The sequence below is a fragment of the Triticum aestivum genome, chromosome 4B, assembly GCF_018294505.1.
Source record: "Triticum aestivum cultivar Chinese Spring chromosome 4B, IWGSC CS RefSeq v2.1, whole genome shotgun sequence".
Lineage (NCBI taxonomy): Eukaryota > Viridiplantae > Streptophyta > Magnoliopsida > Poales > Poaceae > Triticum > Triticum aestivum.
In genome coordinates this window covers 526462487-526475697 of record NC_057804.1, presented here as the reverse complement: position 1 = coordinate 526475697, position 13211 = coordinate 526462487, and the positions used below count along the sequence as shown (strand labels likewise).

The following is a 13211-nucleotide window of genomic DNA, read 5'->3' as shown; positions in this document are numbered from 1 at the left end:
CAGGGCGAGTTACGTGTCGAGGGTGAACATGCAACTGGGTCAGTGAATTTCAGGTTTTGGATGGACATGCAGCTGAACTTGGGTGAGTTGTGTGTCAAGGGTGGACATACAACTGGGTCAGTTGAGTTTTGGGTCAAGGGTGGACATACAACTAGGTTAGGGCGAGTTGCGTGTCGAGGTGGACATGCAATTGGGTTGATGCGAGTTGCATCTCGAAGGTGGACATGCAACTATATTGGTTGAGTTTTGGGTCAGGGGTGGACATGTAACTCAAATACAATTCACTTTGATCAAGTAGCACTCGGGTATAGGATTTCCTGTGAAAACTGGTTCGGTTGAGTTTCGAGTGAAGGGTGGACATGCAACTTGGTCGGGGTGAGTTGTGTGTTGATGGTGAACAAGCAACCGAGTCGGTTGAGTTTCGGGTCAAGGATGGACGAGTAACTAGGTCACGACGAGTTGCGTGTTAGATGAACATGCAACCGGATCAGGTGAGTTTTGGGTCAAAGGTGGGCATGCAACTAGGTCGGGGCAAGTTGCGTTTTGAGAGTGGACATGCATCTGGATCGAGGCTAGTTACGTGTCGAGAATGAACATACAACTAAGCCGGTTGAATTTTGTGTCAAAGGTAAACATGCATCTGGGACAAGCAAGAGGGTGTTGAAGGTGTACATGCAACTGGGTAAGGGGAGTTGCATGTCAAAGGTCTAATAATGACTACTTTGTACTAATCAAAACTGAAAACTAAAAGTGAGACAAAATTGAAATACTGAAAATAGATAGTCGAAGACAACTCAACATCCAAAACCAAGAAAAAACAAATGGCTAAAATTCTAAAATTAAAATTGAAAAAGATTCAATGAAAATATGACTTATTTCCAGTTCTACAATGTGCGCAATTAGAAAAACAAAGTCACGCCCTATAAAAAACAATGCACATATACCCACACTGGCGCATACACGCAAGACAATGAAAAAATGGCCACCGACACGACACAGAAAAATGGCCTGAAACGCAAATGCTAGTGTGACATGAGGCACCGTGCACGCGAGCAAGACAATTTTGCACAAATCTTACATGCCTGATGGCGTGGTGGACAACTTTGATATGACATAGCTAAAAATCATATAGATGAGAATTAACAAATCCAAAAAACAAAAAAATGCAAAGAAAATAAAATTTAGAAAACAAAACAAAAAACATGAGTTTGAAAACTAATCAATGGGAAAAAGAAACAAGAAACGCCAAATAAAAAAAGAACAAAAATTTGTAAAACCCCCAAAAAAGAAAAGGAGAAAAAACAAAATACAAGTTGGAAGCTTCTAGCCCAAAATCGTTACATGAGAGGTCGCAGGTACACCTCCTATAAAAGGTCCGACTCTTCAGTTCATTCGTCGTGCCACACTTCGTTGCAAAAAGAAAAACCCACAACAACAAGGTGAGCAACACATGCAACCCATATAACCCACAAAACACAAAAATGCCCATGCGAGATGAACACAAAAAGCAAACATGGCCCGCCAGGATACAAACACGAGCCCGACAGCAGAGGCAAACCTTTTGCACGAATCTAGCAATAACTAATTGCGTGGCGACGAACTTAGATGTGCAATACTTAATTCTCATTTTAGCCTAAAAACCTAATTCTCATATGTGCTTTAGCAAAACTGTATTTTTTTAGACAAGTATTTATTTTTGTCCAGCCCAAGCTCCCCTCGTGCGTGGCAGGCAACCAAAAGAAGAGACGGGCTGAGCCCATGCTATACACTGTTGGGCCGAGCGGAGTTAGAAGCTTCAACGCAATCTCTCCGAAGAGCCCACATGGGCTTCCCCGCATCCCATCCGTCCATCCACCCGGCATCCTCGCGACCGCACGATGGAATGGAAACCCTCGAAGCGCACTATATATACCTCTCGCCTGTGTAGGGTTTCCACCCCTCGCGCCCCAGAAGCCCCGACGCTCAAGCCCCCAGACGCCGCAGCGCCGCCACTCCACCCGCAGCGGCAACCATGGCGGTCGGCAAGAACAAGCGCATCTCCAAGGGGAGGAAGGGTAGCAAGAAGAAGGCGTGAGTGCCTCCCCCACCCCGCTCATCCTCTGCACCATCGTGATCTGGGATCTGTTTCTTCTTCTCCTCATTCGTCATGTGCTGATGCGGTTTCTTGCCTGGTTTCTCGTGGTTTTGCAGCGTCGATCCGTTCACCAAGAAGCAGTGGTATGACATCAAGGCGCCGCTGCTGTTCACCAGCCGCAACGTCGGCAAGACCCTCGTGTCCAGGACACAGGGTACCAAGGTATGCTCTCCCCGGCCTTGCATCTGCGCTTGCGGTGTTTGTCACTTCCATTGATGTCTTCTGTCCCAGGGATTAGCTGTTTAGTAGTCTGCCTGGTCTCATATATGCGATTGTGATCTATTTAGTCCTGTTGGCATGAAATGGATTCAACCTTTTTCTCAAGGTTGCCTTGTTGTGTTAAGAGCTGAAGGACGTGATAGACTAGAATGCAATCGCTATTTACTGATAATTGATTTTAGTTCGCGATTTACTATTTTGTCTCACCAATGTCTCAGTGTTGTAATTTGTGACAATTTATTTGTAGTTGTAGTTATAGTCCACTTGTTTTTAAACTAGCACCCAGCATTCAAGTGTTGTTAGTCGTTTGTGTTTGGTCTAACCGATTCCTCTGACTGTGTTCCTATGTCGTATGTGTAGCAGTAGGCACACTGAATCTCGTTTTTAAGCCTTTGCATTTACATTCATTTAGGAATTTGTTCAATGTTTGTTTGTTGTTGTAAAGTTGAACAGTATTAGCTGACTGCACATTTCATTTTTGTTTTAGATTGCCTCAGAGGGTCTGAAGCACAGGGTGTTTGAAGTATCTCTAGCTGATCTTCAGAACGACGAGGACCAGGCCTACAGGAAGATCAGACTCCGTGCTGAGGATGTGCAAGGGATGAATGTCCTCACCAACTTCTGGGTAATGATTTCTCTGGCATTGCCTTTAACATGATGTTATATTGTGTTTTTGCTTTGCTAACCTGTTCCTCCTCTTGCCAGGGCATGGACTTCACCACTGACAAGCTCAGGTCCCTTGTGAGGAAGTGGCAGACACTCATTGAGGCTCATGTGGATGTGAAGACAACTGACAACTACATGCTTCGCATGTTCGCCATTGGCTTCACCAAGAGACGCCCGAACCAGGTGAAGCGCACTTGCTATGCCCAAGCAAGTCAGATCAGACAGGTAAATTAGTCCTCCTCCTTTTGTATCTTTGTATGGATAATGTTTTGGTGATCATTGAGGTGATTGTTAACAACTCTATCTGTGTTTCTTGCTTGTAGATCCGCCGCAAGATGGTTGAGATCATGGTCAACCAAGCTGCAAGCTGTGACTTGAAGGAGCTTGTGAACAAGTTCATCCCTGAGGTGATCGGAAAGGAGATTGAGAAGGCTACCTCAAGCATCTTCCCCCTCCAGAACGTGTACGTCCGCAAGGTGAAGATCCTGAAGGCCCCCAAGTTCGACCTGGGGAAGCTCATGGAGGTAATTGTCTCATGGCACAACCATGTCTACTGAATATAGTGTTAGCTGGGCATTAGATAATATTGTTAATTGTTTGTTCTCCATGTCTACTGAAGTTCTAATGTGACACATGTTGCCTGTTCCAGGTTCACGGTGACTACAAGGAGGATGTTGGTGTGAAGCTTGACAGGCCTGCTGATGGGGACGAGGTCATTCCTGGTGCGGAGGAGGTTGCTGCTGCTGAGTAGAGAATAGAAGTCGCTATTTTGCTGCTTCATATCTAGAAGATGATATATGTGCCACTTGGTGTCGTGAACTTTGTAGTCAGTTTTGATGGCTGATTTCTTGAGTACTTGTGTCGACATTCCTAGCCAGCGTTCAGCTATCTTATTTTGTTCGTGTTACTTTTCTGGATGGAGGTTATGAGTTGAAACTAAATATTTAGTTTATTCCTGCCGGTGTGTTTTTATGTTTGAATAGAACTTATGCTGTGTTGTTTTGTTAGTTGTATCTCAGTACCAACTTTTTGTTCGCGTGCATACGAGATGTTTGCAGCTTGTATGTAATGGCTACAGCTTCTCCTAGCCAAGGTAGTACTCCGTCTTGAATTGCTTGTAGAAGTGACGGGAAACAGCCAATTTGGCGTTCCCCATTAGTCGCACAGAAAGTGAAGTGGAAAAGGCATGGATCGAACAGCCAATTTGCGCTTTCCACTATTTTCAGGCTAATATTTATGTCGACATTGTAATTTGGGATTGGATCCACCATACCGCAAAATGGATAGATTGATGTAGCGACAAGTAATGTGGGAGTATTATATTGTGACAAGGGTTCCAAAACTGCTGTGGCATCAGCAGGTAATTTTGAAGAGATCAAACTGGTAAGCTGCAATGAAGAAAATATTGTTGGCATTATCAAAGTTTCAATGAAGTGGCAGTACTGACTTAAAGAGTGGAAATCTCTACTCCTTTGAAGGTGAAGTACTTCATGTGGCTAGTTTTGAATATTGAGTAAACGTCACTGGGATACTGATTGTAAACTCTGGTAAGATGGGAGACATCACAAAACATTCTCTTCACTTGTCCACTGCCCATTCAGTGTGGTGCATATCCTTTGCTTGGATAATTTCACTCACCAGTCTATCATGATCGTCTTCCTTCCATTTCCTGAACTGAACAGATCCAAGCCTAAACCTCCACTGCTTCCATCACTTCACAGAGCAGGTTTTGTTTTAAAACTTCGGGTTAAGTGCAGAAAACCAATGTAATGTTCCTCAAAGAAAAGCTGGAGATATTCCTATCTGAAATCCCAAGTACTACTACATCAACTACTGCTTTAACAGTAAAAATCAGGGTCGGCGCCAATAGAGGGCGGTTGCACTGATCTTTATGGATGCAGTCATGTAAAAAAGTCGGCATTTTCATCTAATGGCGGGAATGCTATTTTCGTTTAGAAAGAGACCATGGTTTGGTATTTTAGTTCTAGGACTGGATTTCATTGATTTCTGAGATTTTCACATTAGTGTAGTGGAAACCTTTTCCCTGTGAGATGGAAACAGATTCTTCGAGCAATGGAAACTCACTCTACCAAGCATATCTCTTTCATTTATGTTCTTCCAATAGAACAAAACTGAATGTGCAGCACAGGGAGTTGCAACATTAACAGAAATACCTACATTCACATAATTTACCATAACTGCTCATCCACAAAACAAAATTGGTAAAGGATGTCCATCTAAGGAAATGGGTATACTACGTTCACATAATTTACTGGTTGGAGAGCCAAGGATGCAATGAGATTTCTAGAGCAAAACCTGTGCTATTTGGCAAGGCAATGTTTACTTTCTTTTCCTTTTTGATATCTGGCAAGGCGACGAGTTCCTACTGCAGCAAGATGGGCAGTTGCTCGGAGAAATCCTGAATAGGTGACAACTCTAGGAGCTCGTAAGCTGCCTGGAAGCAGTCAGCGGCCTCAAGCACCGATCCTTCAGATTTCAGGACGAGTCCGAGCCCCATCCAGGCTTGATGGTTTGTTGGCTCTAAGCGGGTGGCGCTGCGAAGGAAAGTTCTCGCGATTGACGATGATTTCGCTCCAAGAGTTCTTAGAATGCTTGCCATAGAAACCATGCTAGGGACATAGTCTGGATTGATGGAGAGGGAGAATGAGAATGCCTCGAGGGCTTCTTGGTGCAAGGACTGGGCCTCCAATATCAGGCCTGGAAAAGCACACATGTTAGCGCTTCTGAAAATCATAGAGCAGAATGAACAACAGCAAGTGTAGCAATTGATCCACAATATGAAAATGACAATAGCAAATCTAACACAAACATGCCTTTGGCTACCCATTCAGATATCTGGGGTCACCGTTACTTTTTGTAGTTGCTCCTGACATGCAATATCATTATGTCCGTTACCCGCAAATATGTAAACAACGTTTAATTGATCGATAGTGAATTATAGCACTAAGCCAACAGAGTTTCAGGGACAAATCAAATCTCCTTAACGTCCACTCATCTTTGCTGTTGCTGACAATTTCTTGATGTCAAGTGAAAACAAATACCATTACTTAAGCACATGCAGGTAATATCAACCTCAATTGTATGACCGAGCCAGAACTCGAAGATGATAGCAAATAAATACAATGTTCTTTTGGAAATCTTAATATCTGCACATAGCTAGATTAATACTTCAACCATCATCAAGAATCTGGTGATCGTCATGTAACATGTACATCCGAGGGCTGACAAAGTTGGTGTTCCTAGCTTGTTCTATTATAGCCTGTACAGTATGTACTTGCTTGAGGTTGTTTTGGCCAAAAATAATTTGTCCTGATATTATTCGGAGTGGTAAGGTTTAGAGGTTAAAAGCCAGCACACAGTTTTGGTAAAGGCCGGGTATGGGTGTAAGTACCAACTCCAATGCTTACTAACTAATTCAGAGTAATTTTTTTATGTTAGGCATGTAACTTACTAGAATGACGGTAAGCATCAGAACCAGGCCTCATGTGGAGCACAATTAGCCACAAACGACAGCATAGTCAAGGTTGTAAGAATATTTACCTTTGACATGCCAGCACTTTGGAGATAAGAAATCGATGGATTTTGCTTTGTCAAGGCAGATGTTTGAGTCATTCCATGCTTCAAGCTTTGTGTATATTGATGCCAAATCTAACCATGCTTCCATCTCTAACTTATGCAGGGATTTAACCTGTGTAGGCCAAGTGGATATTAAAGAAAGTAGACACATGCTATCATCATTTGAGTTTCGGTAAGAAATGTAAGTGGTCGTACCTTATCATAAGGGGTCAATTTCCAGATTTCCTTCTTTGCTTGAATGATTGCAAGCAAAATCCTAAAAGATTCCACAGCAGACTTGAATTGTCCACGGGAGGACTGAATTAGTGCTTTTAGCCTCAAAATACCCATTTGATCCTCTTGCTCAGCCTCATCTAGTGCAATATCAGCTACTGATTCAGCTTCTTCCAAATTCTGCTGTGCAGATAACGCTAGAATCAACAGCTTCCAGGTACTCACTGAACTTCCTGTCACCATTTCGAGACATTCCGCTGCACTTTCAATGGCTGCATTCAGTTTGCGCTGCATTGCATTTTCCCAAGCAAGGCTGTACAGTATTTCAGGATTATACTTCGACGTTGCCGCAGCATCCTGCAACAGCCTCAGTGCATCATCTTGCAATCTCATTTTTTCTGTGTGAGAAGTGGACGACCTAGCAAAAGGTCCATAACAAACACCAAGGAAATGATTCACAGCACTGATGAAATGCATATCATGACTTCTGAATGACTCCCTGGCTTTATTTGCAAATTTTATTCCTTCAGAAGCATGCTTTGGGTTCTTACAACATAGTTTGGCTCCTAGAAGAAGAGATGGAATATGAGGTTTCCCCTTCCTTTGTAACACACGGAAACCATTCCTTATGATGTTTAAGGCACTATCATCCATGCCAGCTGCACTGTAGCAAAGCGCGAGAACGTACCATCTTTCTGATCTGCCATAGGTTCCGGGTAACAACATCTCTAGATGCCTGGCCAAGACTTCATAATGACCAGACAATGACAGTGCGTACATCAAATGGTTCACGAGATCAGGATCCCACTTTATTTCTTGGAAGGCTAGCTTTCTGATAAGTACAAACAGCAGCAAAATTGCTTCCTCGATGTTGTTCTCCGGGGTTGCCAAGTTCTGTTGCTGACTGAACTCTTGAGGAGACTTCACTTCAATACCACAGTACAGTAGAGTCACCGCTAAGTCTTTTTGTAAGTTGGCGGACCTTTGAGAATCCAAATTCCAGGGCCTTGCAAGAGCTCTCCGATATGCAGTTATGGCCTCCTCAAAACAACCACTTTTCATCCATAGGTTAGGAAGATATTCGAGAGCCGAGTGGAACATGTCTATCAACTTACAGTCTTCGGAAGTACCTTCAGGAACACCATTCGGCCATGCAGACTCTACAATATCTATGATGGTTCTGCATTCTTCTGCAGCATCTGTCATGTAAAGGCAACATTAAATCAAAGAGAAACTCAGATTGGATGTTGCAGAGATTTTAACTGAGGCATATGCATATAACTTGTATGATGGACAAAGAAATATAATATGGCCTTATCCAATGCAATTACATAGGTTTCTGTTTCTGTTTAATCCTATGAAATACTAGGAAACAAAGCCCTCATACATTAGACTTTTATTTTGGCAAAGCTTCTAAAACTACTACGGCAATTTCAGATGGTGATGCTAAAGTACAATGCAAGAAATCACATAGATAAGAACTTCAGTCAGTACCTGTCACTCTACCAAGTCTTTCCAAAGATCTCGCTTTAAGCAATATGGCTTCCAGAAGCAAACTTACAGAATGCATTGACATATGCACTAGCATTCCATTCACTTGTGAGGTTTTCCTTCTTGAAGAACGTGGAGAAACTTTAGGCTTGGCACTTTCAGTAACAGCACTGGTCATTCGTGGTTTGAGGCTTCTTATATCAATGCCCTGAAGGACTTGCAATGCCGCATCAAAGTTTCCTCTCTGATACTCCAGTCTACCCAGCAATGCCCGGGCCTCCTGTTACATAATCAGATAGATCCAACAGTGAGCAAATCAGCAATGTAATCATCTTCCTTGAAGAGAGAAGGATTCAGGCAAACCTCATAATTTAGCGAAAGAGTCTCTCTTAAGTCCGATTCCACTTCATTCACTTGGCTATCATCAGGCGTTGCTTCTCGTTTTCCTGGTCTCGAACAAGAACCACTTGCCGAGAAATCCCGTGTTGCGAGAGATTCCGGTGATCGGGGCATCTCTTCAAACTTCGATTGGTCCCCGCTGCACGTGCATAACATGATTGCAGCCATTTGCCCCCCGTGGGTAATTTTACTTAACCTGAATTAAAAAATGTAAGTTATCCTCTCTCTTAGGATCTTCCCTGAGGCCAATGGTATAGATCACAGAACCTGGCAAGAAAAAATGAATGATGCTCAGTACACATTGTAATAAGGTTGCACTAGTTGGGGAACTAATCACATGAGCAAGCATATAGCAAGTTAGCTACAAATGACAGTAACACATCAAGACAAACTAAATCTTGAAATGTATGTGAAGCTAGGAAGAATTCCCTTTCCAGCTAAAATTATCAAATCATCTACGAAAAAGTTTCACTTCTCGGGTGTTTACAAATCAGACAACATTGGTAACAAGGACTGGATTAGTGTTAGCAACTTCTTGAAGCCTCATTCAGAGTTACAGACATAGAACAATTATACAGGACTGGATATACAAAACAAGTAATCAGCAGGGCAAATATTCAGTGAGCCAACAGGAAGGCATATGCATGCTTGAGGAAGACAGCTGCAAATGTGAGCTCCCAGGAAGACCACGAGTCCAAAACCTCGTGTCCTACAAATGTCAGCAAGGACGTAGCGTCACCGAATTCCTACTGGCAGCAACTGAGCAATGCCACCACCCATCACGCATTACATGCATTGGTTCCCTCATAATCCATAAAGTATCCCTGATTCGTAACGTTCCTGCTTCAGGAAGAAGCAGTAAACGAAAAATAATTTCAGCAGTTCCTCCCACAATCCTGAGAAGAGCTGTATGGTGGTGCCAGGAAAGAAGCAGCTCACAGTGGAATTAAACCTGTATAAACACACACGCACATGAAAGTACCAACTGAAACCCAATGACATTCTCCTTATGCCCTCCTTGGCTGAAGCAACGAACTCTCACATTATACCAGTGTAACACATGAGCACAACATGTAGTGAGTTAGCTACAAATGAAAGCAACACACAAAGACAATCCAAATCTTGGAATCTACATGAAGCAAGGCTTAGCCATTCCCTTTCCATCTCAAACTATCAAATCATTCTCCGAACAATCTTTTCTTCTTGGGTAAACACGGCGAATCAGAAAACATAAGCAACTACATGGTTTAGTGCTAGCAACTTCCTGAAGCTAGCAGTAAGGCCTGTTCAGAGTTACAGACATAGAACAATTCTACCGAACTGGATCTACCAAACATGCAATCAACAGGGCAAATATTGAGTAAACCAACAGGAAGCCCCACAAATATTTCAGGAAGACAGTTGCAAATGTGAGCTCCCAGAAAGACCACTAGTCTAGAACCTAATCTCCTACAAATACCACTACCATTTTCAGCTAGAACGCAGCGACACCGAAATTCTACTAGCAGCAACTGAACAATGCCACCACCCATTACGCACTGCATACAACTGGTGCTCTCATAATCCACAAAGTACACCTTATAATGTTCCTGCTTCGGGAAGGGACGGCAAACGAAAGCAGAAATTCAGCAATCGCTCCCACATTCCCGAGAACGAGAAGTGTAGGTAAAATTGATTTCTCGAACCTCACTGCTACGATAAGAATACAACTAACGCGGTGGTTTCTGCCAGCAAAGCGGCAGCAACCCAGAGTGAAATTAAACCTGTATAAACACGCAGACACACACGCACGCCAAATTACCAACTGAAACCCCATACGCCCTCCTTGATTGAATCAACCAACTCTCACATTCATCCAACCGATTCACATTCTACGCAACGGAGCAGAGCTTCACCCGAGAATTCCACCCCGAGAAACCAACACAAGGCGCCGATCCTGCTTCCATTCCCCCACCCCGCAAAACTGACGAACCGCAACAGACACAGCCGCAAGCCCGTAACCAACCTCAACGACGCCCACGGAACGGAGGCGGCGCACCGTCAAGCAGGTGGCGCGCAGCAGGGGAGCGAAGGCACGGAGGAAAATAATTGGGAAGGAGGAGGGAGGAAGCAGCCCGTACCGTGAAGCGCGCGCGCGTTGCGGCGAGGAGGATCGTCGTGCGCGGTGCGACCCACGGAAGAGGAGGCGGCGGCGGCCGAGAGCGCAGAGGAATCCGCGGGGAGCAGAGCAGGTAGATTGGAGAATGATGGCGATGCGAGGAGGATCTCTCTCTGCGCGCGCCGCGCCGCGCTGCACACCCAGAGGAGAGGGGAGGTGAGCTCTCGCTTCTCTTGTGTCGTTGGAAGGCAGGAGAAGGGAGGGGTCCGCCCGCCCTTTTTACCATTTTACCCCCGTGCCTTGTCCTCTGTACCTTCCCTACACGTCAGCCCGCCCGGCCCGGTGCGTCATACCCGAGGTCCAAACTGACTGACTGCCCGAGGTAAATCTAGGCGAAAGCTGTGTGAATTTATCTCGGCCTCGTCGATGGAAATGGTAAACTAATCATCATCATCAGATTAGCAAAATGAGCGTGCCCAGCAAACTAATCATCCTCAAATTAGCAAACGAGCATCTTAATTTAATTAGAGCAACTCCAACGGGAGACCCATTTTATCCGTTTGGTCATTCGGACATAAAAATTGACCCAACGGGCAACCCAAACGGACAGAGCGTCCGCCTGCAATCCGCATGCTGTCCGTCCCAACTCAATCTGGGCCCAAATTTGAGGCACAAATGGGTCCACGACGGACAAAAGCGAACGCTCGCGTCGCTCGCTCTGGTCCGCTCCTGTCCTCTCGTGTCCGGTCTGGTCCCACCTTTCAGCGACCCAGCTGCAACTACCGTGACTAGCACGCCGGCGCAAGCTGCGGCTGCGACGCGGGAGGAAGGCTGCGGTTGCGGGGCGGGCGGCTGGCGGTGCAGGCGTGTCTGGAGGAGGCAGCGGCTGCGGCAGGGCGGCCGACCGGCCGCTCGCCGCATTTAGAGAAGGCAGCGGCTGCGCCGGGGCGGGCGGCAGGGAGTGCAGGCCGCATTTGGACGAGGCAGCGGCTACAGCGGGGTAGGCGGCCGGTAGTGCCGACAGTGCAGGTCGCGGCGGCACGGAAGGAACGCGGCGACGACGGAGGAACACAATGGCACGGGAAGAAAGCTCCACACCGGCAGCCTCGCGACGGCTACGGAGGAACACGACAGCGCGGGCAGAACGAGTGCGCACGGGGAGGCGAGCTCGAGCTCTGCTGCGAAGACGGACGTGCTTGCGAGCGGGACAGGATGGATTTTTCGGCATCGTGCGTTGGGTACATCTACGGGCTGAGAGTGTGCACCTCATATCCCCGCTAGGCGGACAGACGACCTAAACGGACAAAAAACGAGCATATAATCTGTGTCCGTTTGGGTCACCCGTTCCGTTGGAGTTGCTCTTAATGCCCAGGCTGGACACGAAATGAAGATCGACAGCAGTACTACTACTAGTACCTTCAGTTAGTTAATGAATGGGATCATAGGACGGACGTATTAAATGGCCTCCTTTCCGCGCTGCCATGGGAAAGGAAGGGAAGGACCCGGAAGAGCAGAGCAGAGCAGGCGTGGCGTGCCTGCTGTGCTGCGCTTTGTTGACAAAGGAAGCCGGCGAAGCTGAGCGTGGCAGTGATCGCTGCCATGATTCAGCGGCTCCAACTCCGATGACTACATTGCTAGGCCTTGACATTTTCGACCCCTTCCACATCTGCCTCCCCTCCCTGCTAGCTGCCACTCGCCTCGCCACAACCAACCCAACCCAGCCAGCCAGCGGTACTACTACTGCTACCGCTAGTACAGAGTGTTACTATAGACAGACAGCGAAAGTGACAGCGAGTGAGGAGATGATGACGACGGCTTCTACTGGCCTCGATCGGCCCTCGCACCACTGCAGCTGCAATCTTGTCACGTTCCTTCTCTGAGACTCTCGGCGTGTTCTTTAGCCTGTGGTAATAATAATGGCCACCCTGCGGATCATGTGATCTCTTGTTCCCACGCCTCCGAGATGAGATGAGAGTTACTGGTCGACATGGGACGCATGCCGCATTGCAAAACACATGCAAGTATGCTGGTGTACCAAGGAGGGAATCGTGGTTGGAAGAATCCTATGTAAGCCCGAGAAACATGTGTCCTCATCTCTTGGCCTGGCTGGCTGGCTGGCTGCCTGGTGAGGAAGTAGAATCTTTCTTGTTAGGAGCAGTGTCTTGCCTTGTCATTTAGGGCGATCTTCGGCGCCGCGGTACATTACATAATAAATGGCGAGAACTGACCACAGAGTGTCATCGCAAGGCACTGGTGGTTTACGGGTTGGTGGTTCAAGGGCGATCGATTGATTGGGCGTCCTCTCGTAAGATTAGCGCGGCTGTACGAGCGGATATAGACGGCCATTTAAGCAGCTGCAGCACGGCGTACCGTGCACGGGTAGCAGCCAGGGCC

General features: G+C 46.1%; 2 protein-coding genes across 2 annotated transcripts; one reads left to right on the top strand and one right to left on the bottom strand.

The window, feature by feature from the left end:
- The first annotated feature begins 1904 nt into the window (after positions 1-1904).
- On the top strand, positions 1905-4026 carry LOC542931 (40S ribosomal protein S3a). The gene is made up of 6 exons (XM_044515008.1): positions 1905-2070; positions 2191-2296; positions 2841-2978; positions 3059-3244; positions 3343-3543; positions 3669-4026. The coding sequence occupies exons 1-6, from the start codon at positions 2012-2014 to the stop codon at positions 3768-3770; spliced, it is 792 nt and encodes a 263-aa protein (XP_044370943.1). The 5' UTR covers positions 1905-2011; the 3' UTR covers positions 3771-4026.
- Positions 4027-5180: 1154 nt separating this feature from the next.
- Positions 5181-11077, bottom strand: LOC123093099 (protein NPGR1). The gene is made up of 6 exons (XM_044515007.1): positions 10840-11077; positions 8684-8986; positions 8324-8600; positions 6812-8028; positions 6581-6728; positions 5181-5737 (listed from the first exon to the last, which is right to left on the bottom strand). Exons 2-6 carry the CDS (start codon positions 8885-8887, stop codon positions 5403-5405), a joined length of 2181 nt encoding a protein of 726 aa, XP_044370942.1. The 5' UTR covers positions 8888-8986; positions 10840-11077; the 3' UTR covers positions 5181-5402.
- Between the last annotated feature and the right edge of the window lie 2134 nt (positions 11078-13211).

What these genes read in the sequence shown, in the direction of transcription:
- LOC542931 (XM_044515008.1), top strand. Translation starts at nt 2,012, where the DNA reads ATGGCGGTCGGCAAGAACAAGCGCATCTCCAAGGGGAGGAAGGGTAGC. An exon ending in CCAGGACACAGGGTACCAAG is followed by an intron (nt 2,297 to 2,840) that starts GTATGCTCTCCC and finishes TTTTTGTTTTAG; the next exon opens with ATTGCCTCAGAGGGTCTGAA. An exon ending in ACCTGGGGAAGCTCATGGAG is followed by an intron (nt 3,544 to 3,668) that starts GTAATTGTCTCA and finishes TGCCTGTTCCAG; the next exon opens with GTTCACGGTGACTACAAGGA.
- LOC123093099 (XM_044515007.1), bottom strand. Translation starts at nt 8,887, where the DNA reads ATGGCTGCAATCATGTTATGCACGTGCAGCGGGGACCAATCGAAGTTT. An exon ending in CTCTTTCGCTAAATTATGAG is followed by an intron (nt 8,601 to 8,683) that starts GTTTGCCTGAAT and finishes ATTATGTAACAG; the next exon opens with GAGGCCCGGGCATTGCTGGG. An exon ending in AAGACTTGGTAGAGTGACAG is followed by an intron (nt 8,029 to 8,323) that starts GTACTGACTGAA and finishes TTTACATGACAG; the next exon opens with ATGCTGCAGAAGAATGCAGA.